Genomic DNA, 24,279 nt, shown 5'->3' with positions numbered 1-24,279 from the left:
TGGAGTAGAAATGGAACATTTCTTATTCCCCTTCCGTTCACTACTTTGCCCCAACTCCAAACATTCCATGTATAAAAGTAGACTAGCAAACGAAGGCGCGGCGGCACGCCGCGCCGGAGTCTGGTAATAGCGAGGTAAGTGGTATTTGTTATTGTTGTTTGTAGGCCGCCGCGCCAGTCTTTTGTCTTCATTGTGAAAAACAGATATATAGGAATTATATATTGATGAGATGCTATGGATGAGGCTGAGTTTTACAATCTCTATAATATGAGTTTATACATGAATTACCTACAGCTTAAATCAGATCTAAGATAGCTGTCTCAAGTGTTTCGTACAGACAGACACAGAAGGCGTGTGCATTATGTTTACCACAGAATTGATAAGAAATCATGACTACAAACAATATGACGATGGGTTCATTGGTAGATGCTTACTGTAGACCAGCAGCCCCAAGCTCACCCAAGTAATGACAACTTACTATTCCCTGGACAAATGAGACAATTTGTTTGGTACTGACAACAACAAATGGATATTTAAAATTTAAAATTTATTCTTCATAATTCATTACTTCCACCAAAAATAGGAAGACCACAACTATATCCTCACCCAAGGGTACTCTACATAAGAGGTACGTGGAAGATATAAGAACAGAAAATGCATAGATATCATTGACAAATTACTGCCTACACACAAATAAATTTGATACAACATGCAACAACAACATCCATAATTGCCAACTGATGCTACTTTCCGAACTGGCACGGAGAGCATTACTGCATAACTTCCTTTGGCATCATTTGGCCTTCCATGCCTTGAGATATCGAGAAAAAATTGATCATCAATTAGAGCAAATAAAGTTGTTAATAGAGAAAGAGTTGATGCCCTTCTAACTCAACTAATTTTGGTCAGGCTCAGCATTTGTAAAACATATGACAGAGTTTGTGTTTAACTGTATCAGTTTAACCTGCAAAGCAAACAATACTCTAGTAGAAAAAGAGTTGATGCCCTTCTAACTCAACTGATTTTGGTCAGGCTCAGCATTTGTAAAACATATGACAGAGTTTGTGTTTTACTGTATCAGTTTAACCTGCTAAGCAAACAATACTCTAAATAGTTGAGCCATCTAACAATGATCTAAACATCAATGCTAAACAATGAGAAGCCTCCCAAGTGATAGAATTTGTGTTAGGCTTTTCTGATAATCATGCAGCTAGCAGTAATCTTTTAGGTTTTCTAAGTTACGATGATCTCCTGTAAACAACTTGGTTTCATAGTGTTATTATGCGACATGAAGAAGGAAATTTCTTGATTCAGTCAACAACATATGCTATAGAGATGCATGCATGCGGAAGTGAATTGTAGGTTTATTCTCCTGGTGATTACAAATCCCCAAACTTGAAGAAATCTGCACTGGGAGCTGAAAACTCATCATCAAGCTACAGACTTATCTTCCTTTTACGTGCCAAACACACAGCAAACGTGTACCATTGTATATTAGAGAAAGCATCATAAAAAGTAATTAAACAGCTAGCTGCAAGACAGAAACAGAAAACAAAAGATGAGTACCACTTGGACATCTATGAACAAACAAGACATTAATAATTTCATTCAAGTAACAATTTTCAGATTTTGGAATATTTAGAAGGTTATTATGAATCAATGCTTTAATAAAGCCCACTTTTTGGGATTCAATTTTTTGGGTGTTTGATCCTACAACATATATCCAAGGATTTAGAGAAATAAGAGTTCATGAAGGGAAGTAGTGAACCGGAGGGAAAGTAGTGAACCGGTGAGAGGGAGATGGTCACATCCGATATTTTAATATGTTCACATCTAGAAACTGGAACGCGAAGTAATTCTCTGGCGGGTTTTTTTAAGAGTGCACCAGTCTAGTGTTGTTGTCAAGGCCATACGCAAGCATATACCCATATGGAAACAAAACTGACGAATCAGTGAGAAAGACCCCAATCGAACAGGAACAAATAAATCAATTAATACAGAAATAGCAAAGGGAGGAGATACCAGATGCAAGATGCATTCGACAATGGTTGTCCTGTGGAGACCCTGCCATGCCTTCTTTTCATAGCTTTGATGCGCTGCTAAGTTGAAAAATCAACCAATGAGAACAAATATACTATCATACCGAGGGAATAGGAAGAAAAGGTTGAACCTATCCTCCAATTTTCACATTAATGGCCATAGATAATATGAAAATATAGCAATTTACATGTCAGCCAGTGAAACACCAAATGAATAACTTTTGCCTGCACATCATATGCCAAAAGGAGTTTTACCTGACCTAAATAAGTCTAAGAACCATATACAAAATGGGTATACTAATTATGTGGATGCCTGCACAATTTTTTCCAGCCAGATACTACATCTTTGTGCTGGCATGGCAAATAAAGATAATAAATAGGCAGCGAATGGAGCAGAGAAGCAGGCAGCACCGAGAAAATAATAAATAACACTAAGCATTAACGATAGATTTGTAAGTATGTCTACAGTCTTTTGCATCAGACTAATCTTAATCTGAACCTGGTATAGCATAACACTATCTACACTCACACATATAAGAACAAGGCTTCTAAGAATTTACCTAGAATTATCCAGAAGACTTTGTTGTACCAAGAAAAGAGTGTAGATGCCATACCACTTGTTGTGCTTAAACAACCAAATTGTGCCAGTGTAAATCAGGGTGAATATTCATCTATGGCAATGTACAGTAACCATACATTTACTAACCATACCACTATACCTTGGAGCATGCTATATGACATCCTCAAATATGAGAAACGTTTGATTTTGTTTTAGGTATGGAATACCTCGGAGCATGCTATATGACATCCTCAAATATGAGAAACGTTTGATTTTGTTTTAGGTATGGAAGTCTAAGATGCAAATTAAATAAGGAGGTTCTAGTGGCATAGATATATGATAATCTAGGATAAAATCTCAGAAACAAATTTAGTAGTTTGGTTTTGGTGGTTGACCTACAGGCAAGATATCTCTTCACGTGAAAATTTATTCTATAGAGCAAAGCAAATTCTTTAACAGCTATGATCAGTACAGAACATATTAGTATGTCTTCAGCACCTAGAAGAGGTCTATGACAGAAAGCTGGTTATCTGAAACCAAATTTTACCTGTACATGAAATCTGAGAAGCGAACACATCCAAGAGTAAGCAAATGATGACTCAGCTACAGATTTCAATCCCATCTTTTGAAATTATAGATAATATTTCTCAACCAAATCCAAGAGGTTTGTTTCCCAATCTTTATGCATTATACCTTCACCATATTTACGGTCCATGTAGCAATACCTATCAATCCAGATAATTTATACCTACGATTGAACATATCAGAAGATTACTTCATCAGCTGCCCAATGTGCAGAGGAAAAACTACAAACTGAAGGGAAGGTTAAGCATTCTTGGATAAAAAAAAATTGTTGTCCTTACCATGGTTGTCTTTGCGGTTCTTTTTCTGTGTTGGATCTTGGCCTCGCGGTAGGTCTTGCATATACCATCTCAAAATTGACCGCTTAGCTTGAATATCAAGGATCTAATTGGATATAAATTTTAAAAGTTGTATACGCACCCATAACACGAATTCATCTCCAAGAATATGTATATGCAACTTAGATTAAAATCTGAACCAGAGGTTAGAAATCTTACTTGCTCTATAGTGGAGTCTGGCCTGCAGACATCGCCTGATTCAGGGAAGAAGAGGAGAACAATATTTGCCATAGAGAAATCGCGAGGGGAGAGGGCCTGCAAGGGGGATTCATAGGGAGAGATAATGCAGGTATCGGAGGAGAACCACAGTTGCAAAGCGTCGAAGTGGTGCCGCCACTATTGCTCTTACCGCCGACTACGTCACCGGTGAGCACACGGTCATGTTGTCCACTCCGTCACAGCTGTCAACCTCGCGCCCCTCCTCTTCGCCGATGTAGAGCCATCTTCCGCTACCGCTTGCTGTGGAGTCCAGACATGCCGACAATCACTGCAGCTGCAGCTCGCCATGAAGAAGTAACCGGTCACCGGGGAGCCAAGGAGGCATCGACCGCCGCGCATCAGATGAAGCTCTAACTGCCGGGGAGCCAAGGACGCAGCGTACGTCGCACATCAGAGCAGACGCCGGCCGCCGCGCATCAGAGGACACCCAGCGGTATGGGAGGCGAGGAGCCGTCGGCTGTCACGGACGTGCCGGCTGCAGGGCATCGGAAGACGCTCCGGCCGCCGGGGAACCGAGAGGGCTGAGTCCGCCGCGGGGCCGAGGAGGCGCGGGTTGCCTGCTGTACGCATCCGAATCATGGTAGAAGGGAAAAATTAGAAAAAGGAGATGTCACCCATCGGAGAAGAAAAGAAGAGGCAACCTACACCTAACCTGTAGAGGGCACCGCCGTGTGTACACTTGTGGCAACCTCCATGGCGCGGCAGCGAGCAACGCACCAGGGGCGACGACCACGACCGGCTCCCGTAATCCGCGTCGGACGCCTCTGTTTGCTTGCTTGCTCAACTCCGACGGGGCCGCCGCAGGTCCCTGCCTGCTCCACCCCAACGTGGCCGCCGCCAGCCCGCGCGTGCTCTGCCCCAAGATCGCTGCCGCCGCCCCAACGTCGTCCCAGGACCGTGCCTTCTCCGTCCCAATGGCGTCGCCGCCGGCACGCACCTGCCCCGCCCGTCGGTCGCCGTCCCTGGCCCGCGCGTGCTCCGCCCCGAGGCCGCCGCATGCTGCCGTCCCCGCTGAGGCCGCTGCCCTGCCAGGAACCACGCCACCCAGTGATGCGGTGGAGAGGCGGACAAGGAGTGGTAGGAGGAGAGCTGGAGGTAGGTCGGGCGATAGCGGGAGAGGCGTTGGGGATTTGCTCTCCCTGGCAGCTCCGTCAAAGCGATTGGATTAGGCAAAATAGAACTAAGCGGTGGATGAAGATGATGCCCGCCCACTCGATCTTTCGGGAGGAAGAGGTGAGAGGCGTTATTGGGGAGACAACTCTGGAAAGCTATCGTGTGGATAGTGGGCTAGGACCGCACCGCTTTGACCATGTGAAGAGCTATTTAGGTCATCTCCAACAGCACGACGCATTTCGGACGTCCAAAAGTGGTCGCGAGCGAGATCCGTTTGTGTCGCCTGCGGATATATTTTGTTCAGCGTCCGTTTGCGTCTGGGTGTGCTCCCACCGGGATGATCCATTTTTAGATTTCCAACATATTTGAAAGCAAATAAAGTAGTACTTTTGAAAGCATAGAAACTATACAAAGTAGTTCTAGAACCCTAGACTACTTGCTGCCTGACGGGTCGGCCCCATCGTTGTGTCGCTCCCTCGCCTGCTTCTCCGCCGCCTCCCGTGCGGCCGCTAGGGCTCGGTGCGCCGCCGCGTCGTCTTGCAAGCACTGCTGTAGCCTCGCGTTGGCGGCGTCGTCCTTGAGTGTCTCGAAGGACTCGACTATAGCTCTCTGCTTCGCCGCCCTCTCCTCCGGGGTTGGCGCATCAGGATCATCGGAAGACCATGATATGTCGGAGTCGGAGTCCTCTGCGGCTGCGGCGGCCGCCACCCTGCGTTGTTCCAGCTCGACGTCGACCGCCGCATGGGCCGTCCGCTCCCCCTCTGCTTCCTTTTCTGCTTCAGCCAGGGCCTCGACGTCCCTGACCGGGTCGAGGAGGTCGGTGCTATCGTCGGAGTCGAACTCCTCGTCGGAGCTCGAGACCGGGGGAGGTGGAGGTGGAGGCGCGGCAGCCTGGCCGCGGCCAGCGCTGCTTATGGTAGCTCCGGTGGAGTCTGAGCGGCAGCGACGCTACGGTGTAGGTTGTGCGGCGGCTAGAGTTTTGTGGGGAGGAGATGAGATGCTCGCGCCCCTGTTTATATAGATCGGAGGCAGGGCGACGACCTCGACACGCGTGGCATCACCATTACTTCGTGCACAGAGGTAGGCGACAGCCGCGCGCCACGCGAGGCATCGCCATTTACGCGGCCGCAGAGCGACGCCTCGGCGCCAGTGGCGGAGAAGACGCAGCGACACTTGGTCACTGCCAGGCGGGCCAGACGAAACGTCCGCCAGACGCGAGCGGACACTTTGCGCGTCCGCGCAGCGTCCGCACAAACGCATCCGAGGCGCATATTTGGGCCAGGTTTGCGTCGCCGCGGACGGCCCAGTCACTTTGCGTCGCCTCGATGGAGGTGGTACCAGACGCATTTTTCGGTCTGGCAGACGCAAACGGTCGCTCAGCGTTAGTTTGCGTCGCGCCGCTGAAGATGCCCTTGGGTAACGTGTTGTTTTTGCACCGTTGCAGCACATGGTAATGGGACCCACCACAATGCATCAGGAAACAAAACTGATGTACCCACCCAAGCCAAAAAAAGGGAAACCATCACTTCGGGATCAAGACAACATGAATCAACCATTCATAAATTCCAAGACAACCCCAGATGTGCACATCAAATAATAACAGATTACATTAATACAAGTGTCAAAAGGAGAGGCACACAAAAAAAAATCCAAAAATCTAAGAAAAATTGAAGTTGATCGCTCTTAGTATAGTAGTTATTTCATTATTGCTTGGCCCAATTTAGAAGCAAAACATCTGTTGCTCCAATGCCCATTGTTTCCCCTAATTGGACTATGGCGTCTAAGATTAGAACTTTGCATCACTATTTTGCTATATTGTGTGTGATCTGATCACCTATATGTTTCTCCATAGCACCGTTGCATGTGACGGAGATTCCTTGGACACCCTTTTAGGGCTCCTTTAATTTGTAACATAGGAAAAATGTATGTAGGAATATAAAACGCGTATGACCAGGATGCCATGTTCATTCTCCGGATGCCTTTTTGTTTTCTTTTCCGTGATATTTCCGGATGCTTTTAGCTGCTCCAAGCAAACAAATAGCAGGAGAAAATGCTTATCATGGTTGTTTCTCCTTGGAGCAGGACATTGATGATGTGGCGAGATAGGGCTTGCAGAGACAGTGATGTGACATTATTGGAGCTGTCCATTCTCGTCGTACAAACTCGGGGTGGCCAATCACAAGTCACCACGCCACCAGCGCGCGGTCAGCATCTGCAAGTAAACCACACGGGCGCCCCCAACCGTCAAAACAACCGTACGGCCCGCCAACACCCGGTATCTCCCCACCGACAGACGGGACCGCCTCCAACTCTGGCCCACAAGTCGGCGACCTCAACGAGCCCCAGAAAAAGTAGCCCCGGCTTTCCGGGGGGTAAACCGGCTCGGGCGAGATCTATCCCAATTCAGAACCTCACATCCCTCCCCACCTTGGACGCGACCTCGTCTTCTAAACCCAAACCCTAATCTCGGCACCCCCTAAACCCTACCTCGGGCGGCGGCGGCGGCGGCGCTCATGGACGGCGGCGGAGGAGGAGGCATGGTGGGCCCCGTCGGCGTGGGGGGAGTCGGCATGGTGGGCCCCGTCGGCGTCGGCGGCGGCGGCGGCGGGGGCAGCGACGTGGAGCTCGTCAGCAAGACGCTGCAGTTCGAGCACAAGCTCTTCTACTTCGATCTCAAGGAGAACCCAAGGGGCAGGTACCTCAAGATCTCCGAGAAGACCTCCACCACGCGCTCCACCATCATCGTGCCCATCGCTGGCGTCGCCTGGTTCCTAGACCTATTCGACTACTACATCCGCACCGACGAGCGCGACGTGTTCAGCAAGGAGCTCCGACTCGACACCAAGGTACCCCTTCTCCGCCGGCTTAATTTCCCGGAATCGCGGATTTCGCTCTCGTCGTTGCTGAATTTTCCGTTCCGTTCCTCTTTTTTTTTTCTCCCCTTCTGCACAGGTGTTCTACTTCGATATCGGGGAGAACAAGAGAGGCCGCTACCTCAAGGTGACGTAACGTTCTCGTCCAATTTCTCTTCTCGTTAACTTTTGGTGTGGCGGCGTTTCCCAATTGGTGTATACGGGGAATTCCTTGTATGAGAAGCTCAACTGTTTTTAGCTAAATTAGGAAACAGGTCTGTGAATTCAGGAAGGGAAAGCTGACATCCTGCTCCTTTAAACCCCTTTAACTTCTTCTCCTATATATAACCGAAAGATAAACTTCTTTTCGTAGTACAATTTCCGTTTCCTAAAATAGCACACTGATGATTAAATAATGATTGATGAAAGGCTACCAAGTTATCACACCTACTTGTCAGAGATAGAGAGCCTTTTCAGTCAAGTTGAGAGGTTGCTTCGGGCTTTCAACCCAAAGATTGGAGGACCAAATTGGAACCTCCTTCCCCTTTAGTAGCTGTGCTTTTCCTCAGATTTTAGCTTCCCCTAATCCGTCAGTTTCACCTTTGTCTCCCATCTATTAATGAGACTGGCGCCATCTGAGAGAAAATAGCATCCCATGCTGCTGGTTGTTCATAAACTGGCCACACTTCAGAGCATCATGTGCATAAAACGTGTGCATGGGACCCTGAATGTTCCCGATGTTCATCATGTATGTACATGATGCTCTCAAGTCAAATACTTTGTAGTTCTGTACAATCGCCAAATGAACGTGTTCATAAACTGGTCACACTTCAGAGCATCTTGAATGTTCTGAGGAAAAGCAAGAGGGTGCAATCTAGTCTGGGATTTTGTGGATGTTGTTGATTGGAGACACGCACCTGCCAATTGCCATTCTGATACAAGAAAAAAACATGTTTTCTTGTCATGTCTCGTAGGCTTGTAGAAATCGATTTGCTTCATCGCTTATTCGTAACCGGCTGTAGTTTTGTACCTGATGAGATTAGTCTTCATACAGAACACTACTTTCCCATGGAGCACTTGAGGTTCCAAGCTAAGAGAAAAAATAAATCTCGATTGCTCAGTGCTCAGATTTATGTGGCAAATCCTATCTGGATACTGTGTCTAAAACTGACAAATTTTATATGTTCCTGTCTCTTCGTCTCTGATTAGGCTAATATGATATGATGGTTTCAACAGCGAATCAAGTCTCTCCTTTTATCGAATCTTCTGGGTTCATTTGGCGATGTTCATCGGAAACTACGAGTTAGAACCCTGAATATTTTGTACTTCTGTATAATCGTGATGATCAAATCTATTTGAGCAACTGAAGCTATCCATTGGTAGTTCCATACTGCCAATGAGATTTTGAGGATGCTGGAGCCTAAAATCAAACAGCTATACAGGATAACACAAGCAAGAAAAATAATATTCAGACATAAAAAAATGTGCACTCAACATGATCACCTGGAACAGAAATGGGTTTTTCTTCTTGTTGTTGATATTGTGTGCTTCATATAATGTCCCTAATTTGTGACTGGTCATATCGCGTAGTAAATTATTCTTATGTTGCTTTATTGAATTTGTTGTGGATAGAAAATATGACCTCGGTGTTCAAATACCTAAAATTTCCTCTTCCTCCTAAACGACTGTGAACAACTTCTCATCTTATGGATATTATGTCTTGTTTATTTTGCCTTTCTTAAAGTCAACTACTGACTCTAAGATACATCCATATTGAAGTCAATTATGGAGTAATATGAATCGGAGGGAGTATCATTTTACCACTTATCCTAAGACTCTGAACATCTTGTTCTTCTTCCCTTCTCGTTGAGATTATTTTCGGTCATCTTAAGTGTTATCTGTGGGAAGGATTTTTCATAGTATAGGATAAGCAGCCTAGTAATTATGGCCTTCGCAATGACATGAAATTTTGGTTTAATACAAGAAAGAGTACGGTAGGTCCCAAGCCCATCTTGTATTTCAGTAAACATCTTGTGTATGAGGTGAATGTCCTGTATATGATTCTGTCTGTACATACAAAGCTCCCAATTGTAGACTGAAACAACTGTAACTCTGTTTGCAGGCAGAGAGTTGTTTTGTGGTGTCTTGTTTCTGTGCCTGGTATTTCCTAGGTTGTAGTTCTATGGACTCACGCTTTGCTCCACCTTTGAGTTAGAACTGGGATCTTGGTCTTTGTTTTATTCGTATTTACCATATCTATTGTAGTTACATGTAATGTGAAAATGTTCCACCAGTACCCTATGATCAATACACATTTTGGTGCTACTACCAATATACCCAAGGTGTGATTATTTTCAGAGTAAAATTCTTAAAAACTTCAATATATCCATGGTTTTAAAGGCGACGCCTAAGCGACGCTTAGGCGTCCAAGTGCTCCCCCTCCGCCTTGGAAAAACGTCCGCCTTAGGCGCCTAGGCGTCCAAAGCGTCCGCCTAGGCGTCGCCTAAGCGTCAGAGTGCCCACCCTCCGCTTTAGGATGCCTTAACGCCTTTAAAAACCATGAATATATCTTACAAAACTACTAAGGATATGCACCTTAAACAAGTAAAATAACTAAATAATTCTTTTCTACCGACATTTAAAAAATCTAACCCTCTTTATTAGGATATGGCAATTGTTGCTCACTGTCGATTGACAAATCCCCATGTAAATATTTCAGAAATCAGCACTCACCATCGTGTTATGTTATTGACAGGTGGACATGACTATCAGTTACTTCTAAGTGTAGTTTCCTAAACAACGACAAATAGGTGTTTTATGAAACTATTCCCTGAAGGTGTTATTTGTTGACAAGTATAATTTTATGAGATTGATTTCTTATTTCAAATATGCAACATCCCCAGCTCCCCTTATTATGAACCTGTTGTGATTATGATTGCAATTTCAATTGAATAATACCTTAGCTTATTTATGTTAAGCCATGTGGTCACTACATCTAGCTTCTGATGTCTGAGGACCATGACCAGCTGGGTCTAATTAGTTTTATTTACTTGTTGTATTTTTATTAGACTTTACGATTTTCTGTCACTTGGTAAGTTGCAAAGTGGATTTATGCGGATTGAAACCTGTAACCACACAATATCATAGATTGGCGTGGCACAGTACTACTTCTTTATTACTGGTTCATTTGCGTTCATTTGTCCTCTCTTTGCATCTTAGTTGACCTACATCACATGCTTTGCTGTCTTTGCTTTTAAAGCACACAGATAGTGTAATTAATTGTCTTGACATGATTACTTTATTCACCTGCTGACACAATTTTCTTCAGGTTTCGGAGGCTTCTGTCAACAGAAACCGTAGCACAATAATTGTTCCGGCTGGTAGCTCGGGCGAAGAAGGTTGGGAAGCATTTAGGAATGTACTGTTAGAAATCAATGATGAAGCTTCCCGACTCTATGTTCTTCCAAATCATCCAAGCCAGGTAAACATACCAGTTTCTAGCCTATTTATGGGCCGGTGGGCCCATAGACTCCAATGATGTTGTAGTAAAATTTTCTGATATTGTATATTTGTGTTGGTCAGCAACACTTGGAACCTCCAGAGCGCCTTCCTGGCCTCTCTGATGATGTTGGTGCTGGATTTATAGCTGGACACGGCAGCCAATCGGCATCTGTGCCAGAGGTAGATGTTGAGCGCCTGGTTGATGTGCCTCCTATTGAAGAATTCGCTGGCATGGGGCTGTCTAAGGTGATAAGGGCAGATCAGAAGAGGTTTTTCTTTGATCTGGGCAGCAATAACAGGGGGCATTATTTGAGGATTTCCGAGGTACTGCATTCTTGTTTTCTTCACTTGTGATACTGATAGCTCTTCCCCCGATCCAGACTAAGACATATTTCCGCTTGATGCAGGTGGCTGGAGCTGACCGTTCATCAATAATCTTGCCGCTTTCTGGTTTGAAGCAGTTCCATGAGATGGTTGGACACTTTGTAGATATAATGAAGGACAGACTTGAAGGAATGACGGGCGCGAATGTGCGCACTGTTGAGCCCAGTCAGAGATGATTAGCTCGACCTTGTGGCCCTTACTGCTGTTATGCCTCCTCTAGGATTCCTCGGTCATGTTATGTGTGGTTGTGTAGATCACACAGTGTTAATTCATCTGATGGGGATAATAATGTTTGATCTTTAGATTTTTCTCTTTTCTTTTTAATTGCGTGGTGTGGATTGATTTGTTTGGGACCTTTTCTGTCGAGGAATAATAAGCAGTATATTGTTTGTGGGGTGGTATATGTTAGCTGTTGATCGTGGCAGAGTTCATTCAGTAGTATTGCTGCGTTATGTAGTAGTATAATTTCTTGCGGCATACGAAAATCAGACGTCCAAAGTGGCAGCGCGTCTCAGTTTGTGTTGGCTGCGGACACACTGCGCGTCCGATTGCGCTTGGTCCCAGCGGCGCGACACATAATATTTTTACCAGTGGCGCGACACATAATATTTTTACCATAGATAGAAACATTACAAAAACTGTAGACATAATATTTTTACCATAGATGGAAACATTACAAAAACTACTACAGTTTGAAACATGGTTCAAAAATTGTAAAATAAGGAAACTACTACAGTTTGGAACATGGTTCAAAAATTGTAAAATAAGGAAACCTAACTAGTGTTAGACTCGCGAGTTTCGTGTTTTCGTTGCGAAGGAAGAACACTCACTTAGTCGCCTAAACTAGAAAATCCTGCCTCATATTCTTGGATGCGCAGTAAGAATATAACACTACCTTGTCCTATTTCCATACTTCTAGCGCTCCATCCCCATATGGGTGGAGAACCCGTCGCTGTCTCCGTTGTGATACCGGAGGCTCTAGGGAAGTCGCAGGAGAGAGCACTCATCTTGGCTGCAAAGAAAGAACACTCTAACAGTATTGGTGTCGTCGCCGGACTCATTCGTGTGGTAGTGCGTGCGAGATGATGTCTTGTCGAACACCTTAACGATCATTTCGCAGTCGTCTTCGTAGAGGAAGGTGAGCAGGTAACCGTCCTCAAGGTTGTGGGCGCGAGCAAACTTGTCCCACCCGTTGTGCAGGTACATCTTGCCATGTCCGTCGAACAAAACCTCGACATGCCACGTGAAAGCGGGATTAAGGTAAGGCAGGAAAGACTGGCGCCGAAAGATATGTTTTGAAGAGAGAGATCCGCAGGCAAAAATATGGAAGGAAGGACTGACTGAAGGAAGGAACATACCGTAGCAAAAGCCGAAGAAGACCGTTAAAAGCCGCATCTGGCCTTGGTCGGCTCGACGCCATCGACGAACTCGACGAAGTTGTCCGACAGCCGATTGATGGCGAGGGGGTCCTCGTCGATACGGAGGATGAACTCGAAGGAGCTCGCCTCCTGCGAAGACGACGACGGTGAGAGGCCGGGTGAGCTGCTCCAACATGGTGGCCCCAGCCGCGGCGACCGCGCCCGCGGCCTCGATGGCCACCTGGACCAGCCATGGATTCCCTCGCGGGTTTGTGGGGGGCGGCGCTACCGTGGAGGTTGTGCGGCGGCTAGGGTTTGTGTGGAGGAGATGATGAGGCAGCTGAGCACGTGTCCCTCTTTATATACACCGGATGAAGTCGAGGGGCGCGACACGCTTGGCAACGTCATTAATTTCATTGGTAGAGGTGGGCGACTACCGCTCGTCAGGCGAGGCATCGCCATTAACGTGACACAGACTACCGAAGCGATGCCTCGTCACCAGTGTTGGCGCACCTGAGCTGATGCATCGACCTAAGTTGCTGCTAGGCGGGCCCATGGGAGAAGCGAGCAGTCACGCGGCGCGACCGTGCAGCATCCACCGAGACGCATCCGACGCACATATTTGGGCCGTTTGCATCTCCGCAGACAGCCCAATATATGCGTCGAACCGTGCGGTCGCAAATTGACGCTTTGCGGTCACGCCGTTGGAGATGGCGTTAGTCCACACCAAGCCCAACATTGTAACGTGGAGCGAGGGGTGGAGCAGAGGAAGCATGGAGAGGCGATGGCCGGGCTACGCTGAGTCGTCAAAGGGCTTAGAGCATCTCTAGCATAGCCCGTAAAAGTGCAAACCGAAAAACTCGAGTTCAGTCTTCCGAAAACGTGTTTACGGGTCAAACGGTTAGCGCAGAACAGACGCTGTAAAGTAAAACTTAAAGACGTCATTATCTTCTTCACAATAACTATCCGCGACGCTGCTTAGATCTCCCCACGCGACCACCGCATGCGCCCCTGACTGCAGACGCGAGCTTGAGGGTCAAGCGAGAACGGTCGCGCCCACGAAAGAGCCGAGCGAGAGCCGAGCGCAGGAGGAGCTGATTGGGGGCAGGACCAGGCAGCGCGGCCGGACGCGGCCGCGTGATGCTGCTGCGCGTTGCTGCGCATGCAACCAGGCCACCGTGCCGCATGCCTGCTGCTAGCTGCTAGCTTTTGTGGAGCTAGGAGGTGCTAGCTGTTGTTCGGGCCGCTCCGTGAAGCTCGGCCGCTGCTGCCCGCCACCGCCTCGCGCCATGGCTTGCCGCTGCAGCCGTGAGCTTAGTCTGGTTGCGCAATATTAGCAAAGCCGCTAGAAATCGTTGGAGGTGGTTGTACGAACAGGCGCCAGAAGAACGGTGAAAATTTCGTTCAGTTTTGGGCCTGTAAACCGATCTTCGGTCTGTATTAATAGGGGTCAAGTGTGAAGTTTTTCGGGGCTCTGAGAAAAAATTTCGGGCTAGGCAGCGAGTTCAGTCTCTGTTCTACGTCACTTTTGACCCGAAAACGTAAATCGGCCGAAAAAATACGGTTTCAGCGTGATTTACGGGTTCTGTTAGAGTTGCTCTTAGGCAAAGAGGTGCTACCTACGGCTAGGTTGTCACTTTTTCTCTTTAACATACACCGGGAGAAAGGGTGACGATAGCAATCCCCTTTGCCTCCCCGGCCGGGGAGCCTCCAGGACAGGACAAGGGGGGCGGCGGTCAACCATCAACTCTCGATATGCATATTGATCAATCGATCTCCGCGTCCTGCCAGTTCGCTAAGTAGACTCACTCTACCGAGGGGCAACTAAGGTTGGTTCCTGCCAATTCCCTTGCTGATCAGCCTTGGAATTGCCTCGATTTGGGCAATTTTGGAATGTCAAGGCCACGTCCGTTGCACATGGCTGCTGCTTGGTGTGACACCAGCTGTTGGTGATTGCTATAATGCTATAGTGCCATAGTAGTGAGCCGAGGCTCAATTGGCGTTGGGAGGTGGTCGGAGATTAGGAGGTGGTCGGAGACGGTGGAGATGACGCGCTGACGACTAGGAAGATGACTTTCCTCTAAACTTAGGGGTTTTGGGGGTACATTGCGGGTTAGCGGCTCTCTGGGGATGGGTCTTAGGTTCTTAGGTGCGTAGGCTTGCCGGCGCAAGGGATCGGGAGGCTTTAGAGTAGGGTCGGGGGTGGCGACGAACCGGTGGCAAGCGGAGGTTTGAGGAGGGTGAGGCGGTGACAATAGTTTGCCTTTCCTTGGTGGTGTGTCTGGCTGATGGCTCTGAGTTGCCTTGTTTGGTGGACTGTGAGGGCCGTGAGGCTGATGTTAGGGTTGGGAGAAATCACCGTGTGGTTGACGATCTTTTTTTTACGAGACTGCGTCCAAGAAACTTCATCCGACGGGTTTTGAGATTGACGAAGTCACTACAGGCGCCTCGCTGTCGATGGGAACATCGCCTCCCACTGAAGAATATTTCGCATTTAATGAGACACCAAAGTGTTAAACCTGATGTTTAAACTCTGGCGGGCTGGGGGTGCCACTGCCTTCCTAACCACCCAACCACATGTTGGTTCTCTGCGTTTGACGATCTTAAGGTGTTGTTTAGGTCTGTTTAATGATGCCCCCTCTCGAGCAATGACAGAAATATGATGTCCCCTCCTTGGTGGCACCGCTCGTAGACATGGGTGGATCCACGTTGGGCTGTGGCCCAACTCAATTTGTGTTTTTTGTACTTTGAAGCCTACAATCTCACTAACTGGGCCAGTCAGTCCAAAAAAGCCCCTTCTCACTTCGCCTGCATTTGGGTTTTCGGCTAGCTAGGTGCACCTCTGCTCGTCGATCCCACGATAGCTATTGGAGTTAAGGTTGGCTGCTCCGAAGAGGGTAGGAATTTCTTTTCGTCGTTTTCCTCATGGCTGGTCTAGTCCAGACGTCTACTCGTCGACTACTTCTACTCCACGCTATCGCTAGGTTGTAGGTGGACGTGTGCCATCGCGGAGTTGGATCGTAATTCTGAGATATCCGCTTCGGTTGTGAAACGGTCTAGTGGCTCTATGCCCCGACCCGTCGCCATCTTGGTGCTCGCTACCCATGGTGCCCGCTAGCCCGCCGTGGAATCAAAGTCAAAACACATTGCCAACAAGACTCCAATGCATGGTAACCAACCAGTACGATAAGCAGGAGAAATAGAGTCGACCGTGAGGCTCCTGTAGCCCATACAGTGATACACCCCCTCATTGGCGCCACCGTTGGACCTCTTTGACTTTGGTGGCCTTGAGGCCTTGAAGGCGTGGCATATCACGATCCCTCATCAAAAGGAGGGTTCTCGTTTTCCTGTTTAGGTTATTTTCAGTGTCTTCTTCGAGATGGTCGGTGGCTACTTCTTGGAGTCAGAATAAGGTCCTCCCACCCTATCCTCGATTCGGTGGTGCGTATAGCACCGGTGGAGGGCGTGTGGACTTGTGCGTCCCGTGGATCTTCTAGGATCCAGTCAATTTTTTGTTTGTGTGGTTTCAGGTCTAACTCTTATGATCTATGGATCTCATCTTTGACGATGGTTTCTACTCTGGTGAGCTGGTCCTTTGGGTCTTAGAATGACGACTGTTTGTATATTAAATCATGTAAACTCGTGAAAACTGTGGTAGCATTCCCGGACACATATCCCGGCTAGTTGAGTTAGATCTGATGTTGAAATCCATGCTCATCGCACAACCTCGTCATCCACGCGACCCGAGCGAGGCCACCTTCACCCCGAAGGCCCAACTTTCCAACCATCCCTCTTCCTCCTCCTTCAAGCCGCAACAGAGGCGCTTGCGCATGGAGAAGCTCGATGATTCAAGGAGGCGCCACATCAACCGCGGGCTGCTGCAATTTATAATGATTGCTCTATCTTATGGAGTGGTTTTGGTAGAGTTACAATTGAGTACTGCACTAGGGAGGCTAATGCGGTTCCACGTGAACTAGCTAGGAGTGCTTTAATTCTCAAACTAGATTTAGATGTGCGCCTTGGCGCACGACCCCTTAGAGCTCGCACCAATCTACGGGTATTTTTTATTGAATTTGAAAAGCAAAGGCTATAGGTCTAAGGTATAACTGAACACATCTAATCATAACGGAGAAAATATGATTATATACAATCGAATATGATACAATAACTAATACTCACTCCGCTCCATAGTAAGTATCTGGGATTTAGTGCACAAAGCACTAATAATAAGAGCGGAGAAAACGGTAGTGAAATAGGAATAAACACATGTCATTTTTCCTGAGAAAGCACACCGCAGGACAAAATAAACTACATAACTACGCAATTGATAGCAGCATGAAGCAAAAGCACTCACATATACAACCATTGCATCATACGCTTGATTTATATGTACAATACCACAACAAAAGTGAGGAACACAATCCTCAGATACGTAGATAACATGAAGCAAACAAATATCAATGGTTTGTGGCACCTGGAAGCAACATTCATGAAAACTAAATCACACAACAATTAACGCCAAATCGCAACTTAGAACAATAAGATGGTAGACAATACAGACTCAGCAACAATTTATCATAGACTCAAATTCAGCATGTATATCTAATGTGAAGCTGGAATTTGTATGGTCTAAGGGTTGTTTTTCTTGTCAGCTGCACCTGCCAGGCTGCCACATCTTTGACAGGCTGTGACACACATCTACAATAAATATATTTTGTCAAGACATGTCGAACAGATGCAAAATATCTAACCACCGGGATAACTTGTACAATGACGTGATTGCTGAAGAACTACTTGCTTTTTATCATCTGGCTAGGTTTGATAGTTGATTCTATGTCAACAATTGTATCCTTGCAAAGAATGTTATTTATCAGCTCAGTTGCCTGTCCTTTATCTTGACTGTTATAAATCAAAGGTACCATAGTCTGCAAAACATGATCTATAGAGAAAGAAAGATAAATATAATATAAAGAACACATCTCATGAGAAATGAAAAACAACGTGCAGTAGATCTTCTCTACAGTAAACTTTGAACAGGTAGCCCCTATTTGTTCATACCAATAAAGAACAATATAGTGAGTAATTTATAAAACTTACCACATAAGAGCCTAGGTATAAGGCACACCATCTAGGAGCGCATCAGCATGTTCAGCCACATCAAGAAGAGGACACTTGCATCTATCATCTAGACATAGCTGAGTTGTGTGAAATTTGAATGCTACTCCCTCTCTCCATTTAAAAATATAAATCCTGTAAATTTGACAATATTTTAGATTATATGAAACTTGCATGTAGAACTAATGGTCCTTCTCTCTAACCTGGTGGAAGCGTGCAACCTGGTAGCAGTAGATCACCAACAAGAAAGGTCAACATACCATAAAGAAAAATAGCCTCGTATCGTGCCAGACATTGTTAAAACAGGGAAAGGAAAAACCAAAACAAAAGTATCTCAACTGGGAAATACCTACCTGCTGATTGTCATCTATAAGATAGAGTTTGGTCACTTCAATTTTTTTTTCAACCAGGATGGGAATTTCTCGCTAGGCTCTGCCTTCATGACCTATTATAGCTACATGTGTTTCACATATATATTTAAGTTCTATTTCTTATTATTCAAATGATGTATACTAATTAACATTTACCCTTTCTAATTTCTACTCGCATATGTCACTCGAAGCATTGTTCAAAATAGCAATCAATAAAGTTTAAAATGTTAAATATTGGGTTTCATATGAAAACTACTTGTTTAGATATTCAAAACGAATAGGTTAAAAATTTAATTACCACCTGATCTATTTTTACAACATGCTCATAGAATTATTCTATGCTGGCTAGCTACACTACCGGAATCAGCTCTCACATGGCAGCCTATATGAATCATTGAAGAAAAAGAAATAACAACCACAGTGGGTCATCTTCCACAATGGTGTCACTCTCAGTATCAGTTTGCCTGATCCAATTCTAGATCCTTTTAATGCACTCATATATGTCACTAAAGGACTGAATCTTCACATCATCACCCTTTTAATGCATCTCGATCAGAATGAACTAACATAACGCTGGGTCCAATCACTCTTCCTGGAACAAAAAGTATCATGTGTTGATATATTGCCTAAGAAAAGGGGAAAAAATATCGGGAGCGAGCAAAATGTTGAGTACATTTCTCAATACTCATTCATCTTAATTTTCAGACAAACACCGTGAATGGGCACTTCCACAACCTGATAATTTGCATGCACTACCAAAAAAACCTTTGCACTCTCTCTCCACCTGCGGAGATGCTGTGCCTACGCTGTGCAACATTAATTCCGCCTTCATACATTAGGCTCTAGCTGCCTACCTAGACAAAAGATCAAGGCCAGCCCGCTCCTTTCCTCCTTTCTTTAGCAGCTTCTCGCTACAAATTTATTTTGGCAAATAGTACTTGTCTAGAGTCGACATAGCGAGGGGATCAGATCGGAAGGCTACCTTTGCGGGACAGCTCGATGCGGACAAAACGAAGGTGTGGAGTAAATCCTCCATCTCCCATGCTGCTTCCATCCTCGGCCGCTGCCCTTCCGTCGCCCTGCAGCTTCTCGTGGGCCCGCTCAACCGCTCGCCCATGGTCTCCCCTCCATCACCGTGTGGGTCCATCATGGCCTCCGGCCGGCCAGAAAGGATTCTACAAATAAAAGACACTGCCTCAGAAACTATCTCAGTAAATTAAATATATTAACTCAGTTCAATGATTTGTAGTACTGCTAAATTATGCATGGTTCAGTCGGATAGTACAAGGCACAGCCACTCCTACATAGAAAAAAAAGTGGCACAGATGGACGGCTGCTTATGCTCATACAAATATGTATGGTCGAGGTAGTAATTTCCTTCTCTGAGATTTTTAAACTCTGAGCAGCTAATAGAACCATACCAAAAAGAATAGAGCTCCCCACTTCATTAGCATCAGCCTCGCCATGTCAAAAAAAAAAATTGGCGGTGCATAAGTTCTAATACAGTTGGAGCAAAAAAAAACATAGGAAAAATGCCAGAAAGTGTTACAAGTAGATATAAGAATGGCAGAATAAAAGCATTATAAAAGGTAGAGCTATAAACATGAGGAATGAAGACCAACAATAACAGCAATGTAATCTAATTTTGTAGTCCAGGATCCAGACCTTTACGTATCAAACAATTAAGTTCATCTTTCATGCAGGCACTGATAGGAGATTGGTACAGAGTTAAGATATTACTTTAAACATGGTCTTATCCTTGGCCGAGAAAGACAATATGCATATGGACTCATCCTGTAAGCAAAACAAATCTAAGTATCTCTTTCGGGATAAACTGTCGCCATGGCCTGCGAGAAATTGGTTTCTCCATGATGGTAATCAGCGAGCACTCTCAATTAACTTCCTAACTGCTACAAAAGGACATGTTCAAGTATCCTTGATTCCTGGAGAGAAAAAGGAAGATATGATAGTACAACAGCCATCGGTACAGAAAAAATATACAGATGCACAATTTCACATCGGTTGAGGAGAGATTACCTAAGGTGAGTGTCAACCACGTCAGACGCAATCTCACATCAATTGAGAAGAGATAACTTGATATGAGTACCCCGTCAATGGATGGAAGATGTGAGAAAACAGTGCTGCTAGCTGTTGCTATTGTTTCTCCGGCAACACAGCATCACCTATATTGCGGCCTTGTCCATCCCATGTCCACCAGACGCGGCCCTCTTTTTTTCGTCCTTGGTCGCCAACAGAGCAGCAGCCAGATGAGAAGGAAACAGCTTTATCAGCCAGCGACCCTATGCCAAAAATTATTTTTGTGAGTCATATTAGCCATATTAGGTACGAGAGAACAACAATGTATTTGCGTGGACGGGATGCGTAATAGGATAGGAGAAGGGAGAATCAGCAGCAGCTCGCTTGAGCTTGACGTATACAATGAATTGGGTCTTCTATTTGATTTCCACATGCAGTGCACTCAGGATGGTAGTGCCACATGATCCGTCTCGGGCGGCATGTGCTCCACTGCGACCAGGATGACGGTAACACTCCATTGACACATTCCTTGACCTATACAATGAATTATTCTTAAACAACTTCTAGTGTAATAGTATAAATATTCATGTGGAAATCAAACATTCACATCTTACCATTTCAGTATCTACCTTTATACTATGGAAATCCATATTTTCGTGAGGACAATCATGCTATAATTATATAAAACTGTTCCACTTCAGGGAGAATTAATTTTGCATCTCCAGCAGGCTCTTTCTTCGTTCCATTCATTCCGCTATGTCCCTCCTGCTGGTAAACATAGCCATGTGATGAAATGTAAGAAAAATAAGAAATCAACCCACTGTTGATCATCTAAAACAGAGGGCAAACAGAATTGCGGAGCCAAAGGAGACTAGCACAGCATGATCATGATTCACACAACGCTGACCTTGTTTTTGACCTTACTGCAGCCTGTTGATACATATAACTATCCGCCAAGATATTAGTTGTGCCCTGTAAATTGTGGACCATGCACTAATTAATCATAAGATATTTTCTGTTGTTTTAATTGTTAGGATCACAAACCAGGAAACAACATCGAATACATTTGTCTTTCTTAACACTGATCATTCTACTGTAAATTAGAACAAGTTATAGTAGAGTACATAAGAGAGACATAGCAAAGAGAATTAATTTAGTAGTAATGCCATAAGTTCAGAGCATTACCTGTAGCATGTAAAGCAGATCAAGTATGATTAATTAAATTATTATTCATGTAGAAAAAGAAGCCTGCATCTGCATGAACAAGAAAAAATAAAATTCAGAGCACTGCACAAAGTTCTTCCAAATTCTCACAATCAGAAATACACGGATGCATTCACTTGTCAACCAAGCAAACTGTAATATATTCAATTTTTACTCATAGATAACGAAACAGGGGAACGACCTTGCAAATGTTTTCTGACACCCAAATATGTATGAGTGCTCAGTAAGGTTCCTACTAATACACAAGCAAATGCAACAATACAGAAGTCCTAACTGTGAGTAAATGCAAAACACATCTCATGGTACCTGGGAATCACATTGATTGTAAAATTTAGAAAACTGCCCAAAGTTGCTTCACATTCTCACATTCAGAAATACACGGATGCATTTATCTGTCGACCAAGCAAAACGTAATATATCAATTTCACTCATAGATAATGAAATCATTCATTATAGCTTTCTCAATGCCAAAGTCAATTAGTTTCAGAGATCTCCTCACAAGCACAAAATTGGCAGGCTTCAGATCGGAGTGTACTATCCATTTCCTCTATGTATCGTATTGCCTGCTTCAAGCATTTATAAAAACAAAAAAAAGAGAAAGTTGAGAATGTGCTCGAATGTTTGAAATTCAGAATACAAATATTGTGCTTCAGCATATTAATAATGCAGGTGCCAGATCTTGCAAATAATAAATAAATGCAGATATCTTTAGTGCACATTATAAGTTGTTAGATCAAAATTACTGAGCATACATGATACATGCATCTTGAAAAGAGCATTGTTCCCTGTCTGAAAACCATGCAACAGAAACATTAGTTTCTTTTTTTCTTCTTCTTTAGAAACGGAATAATTTATAGACACAAATAAATAACAGTGGGGGAATCTAAAAAACATTAATATTGTTTGATTATGCTCATCTCATTCTTCAAGGTAAAATTAAGAACCTACACTGAGATAAATCATATGCCTGGGATAACCTGACCAACTATGACAAAGTGAGGTTTGACTCCCAATTTATGTCATTTTTAACAATATAAAATACAAACTTTTACAATATAAATCATTATAACAGAGAGCAAGGAGCACGATTGTCACCTCAAATCGCCAGTTGCTGCAGGGGACGGTGAGGTCTGCGTCTTCCGCCGTCGCTGCTCAGGCTCCATCTCGGATATGGCGAGGCGCGCTGCCCCATCTCCTCCACCCCCACCTCTGTCTCCATCTCCCCCACATGATGGCTCCCACCTCAGCCCTGATTCTCCTCCTCCTAGGCCGACCCGCGCTCAGCTCCTGCTTCCGCAGCGAGGCGTAGTGCCGCGGAGGGGGAGGAGATCGCACGGGGAGTCGGCGGCACGAACGGGCAAGAGAGGGGCTGGCGGCGGGTCGAGGCGGCGGCTCGAGGCGGCGGCTCGAGGCGGCGACCTGGGGAGCGAGGGAGCAGGGCTGGAGGTGGCGCGAGGCGGCGACGAGGCGGGGCGGAGCGGGGGCGGGGCGCGAGGCGGGACGGGTGCGGGGCGGGGGCGCGAGGCGGGGGCAGGGGCGTGGGCGGCGGCTAGGGTTTTTTTCGCCCTGGGGCTCGCTTTTATACGAGGCCGCGCTGAAATACCGAAAATACCCCTGCGGGTTGAGATCCACTACCTGGCGCCAATGCGCACCGATAGAGATCCTAGTCACAGTGGCTGACGTGCGTGGCCGGCAAAGGTGGGGCCCACATGCAGCCGGAGGCGGGTAACAATCCGCCATTGCATGGGGTTAGCTAGTGAGAGGTGTGTCCAGAATGAACGGATGAGATGCGCTGATGAAATGATCCGACGGCTCACGTGCTCTGATCGCTGTGAAGCCCCCGTGGGGGGCAGCTATTATACCTTTAGATTCTTCATGTATTTGGGTTGAGGAACCCCTAGTTTCACTGTTTCTCGAAATAGGCTTTCACCTCGTTTTATAAATAAAGCCTCAACTGCCGAACCGATACAAAGCGGAGAGAAGAATCTCTTTATAAAGCAGAACAAAGAAAAGATAAAAAAAAGAACACAAAAAGCCAAACTTGCCACCGAAGACATTGACACAGAAACCTAGTTTCATTCTATTTAGGAGTGCTTTTATTTCAAATTCTAAATGTATTTAGGTTAAGGTACCCTTTAGTTTCATTCTAAACGCTCTTGTAAATGATGTAACTGTGTTTACAAATCAATAGAGCTAGCCGAATGGCATTTGCTAAACAAAAAACTTGGTCGAATTGGTCATTAGGCAAAAGATGAGAAAGTGAAAGAAAAATCAGAAAAGAAACTCAAGTCAACAAAATAGCGGTGTCACATACGGACACGCGCAATAGTTGGGTCCAAAAATCAACTTCAATAAGAAATAGTGGTTCAATATAAAATCCCAGCAGGGGCTCCACCCAAGCGGCTCTAATCACACTATACACTGGACTCAGATGAGATGAGCACTGAATAAGAGCCTGTCTTGTTTGTTTTCGAATCGATTCAACACCGGAGGGGAGATGGCCGTAGCTGATTTTTTTTTTAGAAAAGTAGGGGGGCTGCCATCACAACACTCCGTCACTGCCCTCTTCGGCGCCGCCACCTTGAGT

At 45.5% G+C, this 24,279-nt stretch overlaps 1 protein-coding gene and 3 long non-coding RNA genes across 8 annotated transcripts; 1 reads left to right on the top strand and 3 right to left on the bottom strand.

The window, feature by feature from the left end:
- Positions 1-526: 526 nt before the first annotated feature.
- Positions 527-5,280, bottom strand: LOC127342422 (uncharacterized). 5 transcript variants are annotated; one of them, XR_007876611.2, is made up of 5 exons: positions 4,390-5,270; positions 3,678-4,294; positions 3,462-3,564; positions 2,600-3,346; positions 527-2,096 (listed from the first exon to the last, which is right to left on the bottom strand). It is a non-coding gene; the product is annotated as an uncharacterized lncRNA (long non-coding RNA). The 5 variants fall into 5 exon arrangements; XR_011755390.1 differs by having other exon boundaries at positions 3,146-3,346; positions 4,390-5,265; XR_007876608.2 differs by having other exon boundaries at positions 527-3,346; positions 3,678-3,773; positions 3,868-4,294; positions 4,390-5,260.
- A 1,979-nt stretch (positions 5,281-7,259) lies between these two features.
- Positions 7,260-11,988, top strand: LOC127342421 (transcription factor Pur-alpha 1). Its single transcript, XM_051368378.2, has 5 exons — positions 7,260-7,696; positions 7,803-7,850; positions 11,031-11,183; positions 11,285-11,527; positions 11,611-11,988. Exons 1-5 carry the CDS (start codon positions 7,364-7,366, stop codon positions 11,761-11,763), a joined length of 930 nt encoding a protein of 309 aa, XP_051224338.1. The 5' UTR covers positions 7,260-7,363; the 3' UTR covers positions 11,764-11,988.
- Positions 11,989-18,526: 6,538 nt separating this feature from the next.
- On the bottom strand, positions 18,527-21,209 carry LOC127338398 (uncharacterized). Its single transcript, XR_007874348.2, has 4 exons — positions 21,098-21,209; positions 20,469-21,002; positions 19,853-20,374; positions 18,527-19,606 (listed from the first exon to the last, which is right to left on the bottom strand). It is a non-coding gene; the product is annotated as an uncharacterized lncRNA (long non-coding RNA).
- Positions 21,210-21,594: 385 nt separating this feature from the next.
- Positions 21,595-22,682, bottom strand: LOC127338397 (uncharacterized). The gene is made up of 3 exons (XR_007874347.2): positions 22,192-22,682; positions 21,999-22,084; positions 21,595-21,722 (listed from the first exon to the last, which is right to left on the bottom strand). It is a non-coding gene; the product is annotated as an uncharacterized lncRNA (long non-coding RNA).
- Positions 22,683-24,279: the final 1,597 nt, after the last annotated feature.

This window comes from Lolium perenne, chromosome 3, assembly GCF_019359855.2.
Source record: "Lolium perenne isolate Kyuss_39 chromosome 3, Kyuss_2.0, whole genome shotgun sequence".
Classification (NCBI taxonomy): Eukaryota; Viridiplantae; Streptophyta; class Magnoliopsida; order Poales; family Poaceae; genus Lolium; species Lolium perenne.
Note: the sequence above shows the minus strand (reverse complement) of the source record. Positions and strands in the feature narration are given on the sequence as shown.

What these genes read in the sequence shown, in the direction of transcription:
- LOC127342421 (XM_051368378.2), top strand. Translation starts at nt 7,364, where the DNA reads ATGGACGGCGGCGGAGGAGGAGGCATGGTGGGCCCCGTCGGCGTGGGG. An exon ending in AGCTCCGACTCGACACCAAG is followed by an intron (nt 7,697 to 7,802) that starts GTACCCCTTCTC and finishes CCTTCTGCACAG; the next exon opens with GTGTTCTACTTCGATATCGG. An exon ending in ATTATTTGAGGATTTCCGAG is followed by an intron (nt 11,528 to 11,610) that starts GTACTGCATTCT and finishes CGCTTGATGCAG; the next exon opens with GTGGCTGGAGCTGACCGTTC.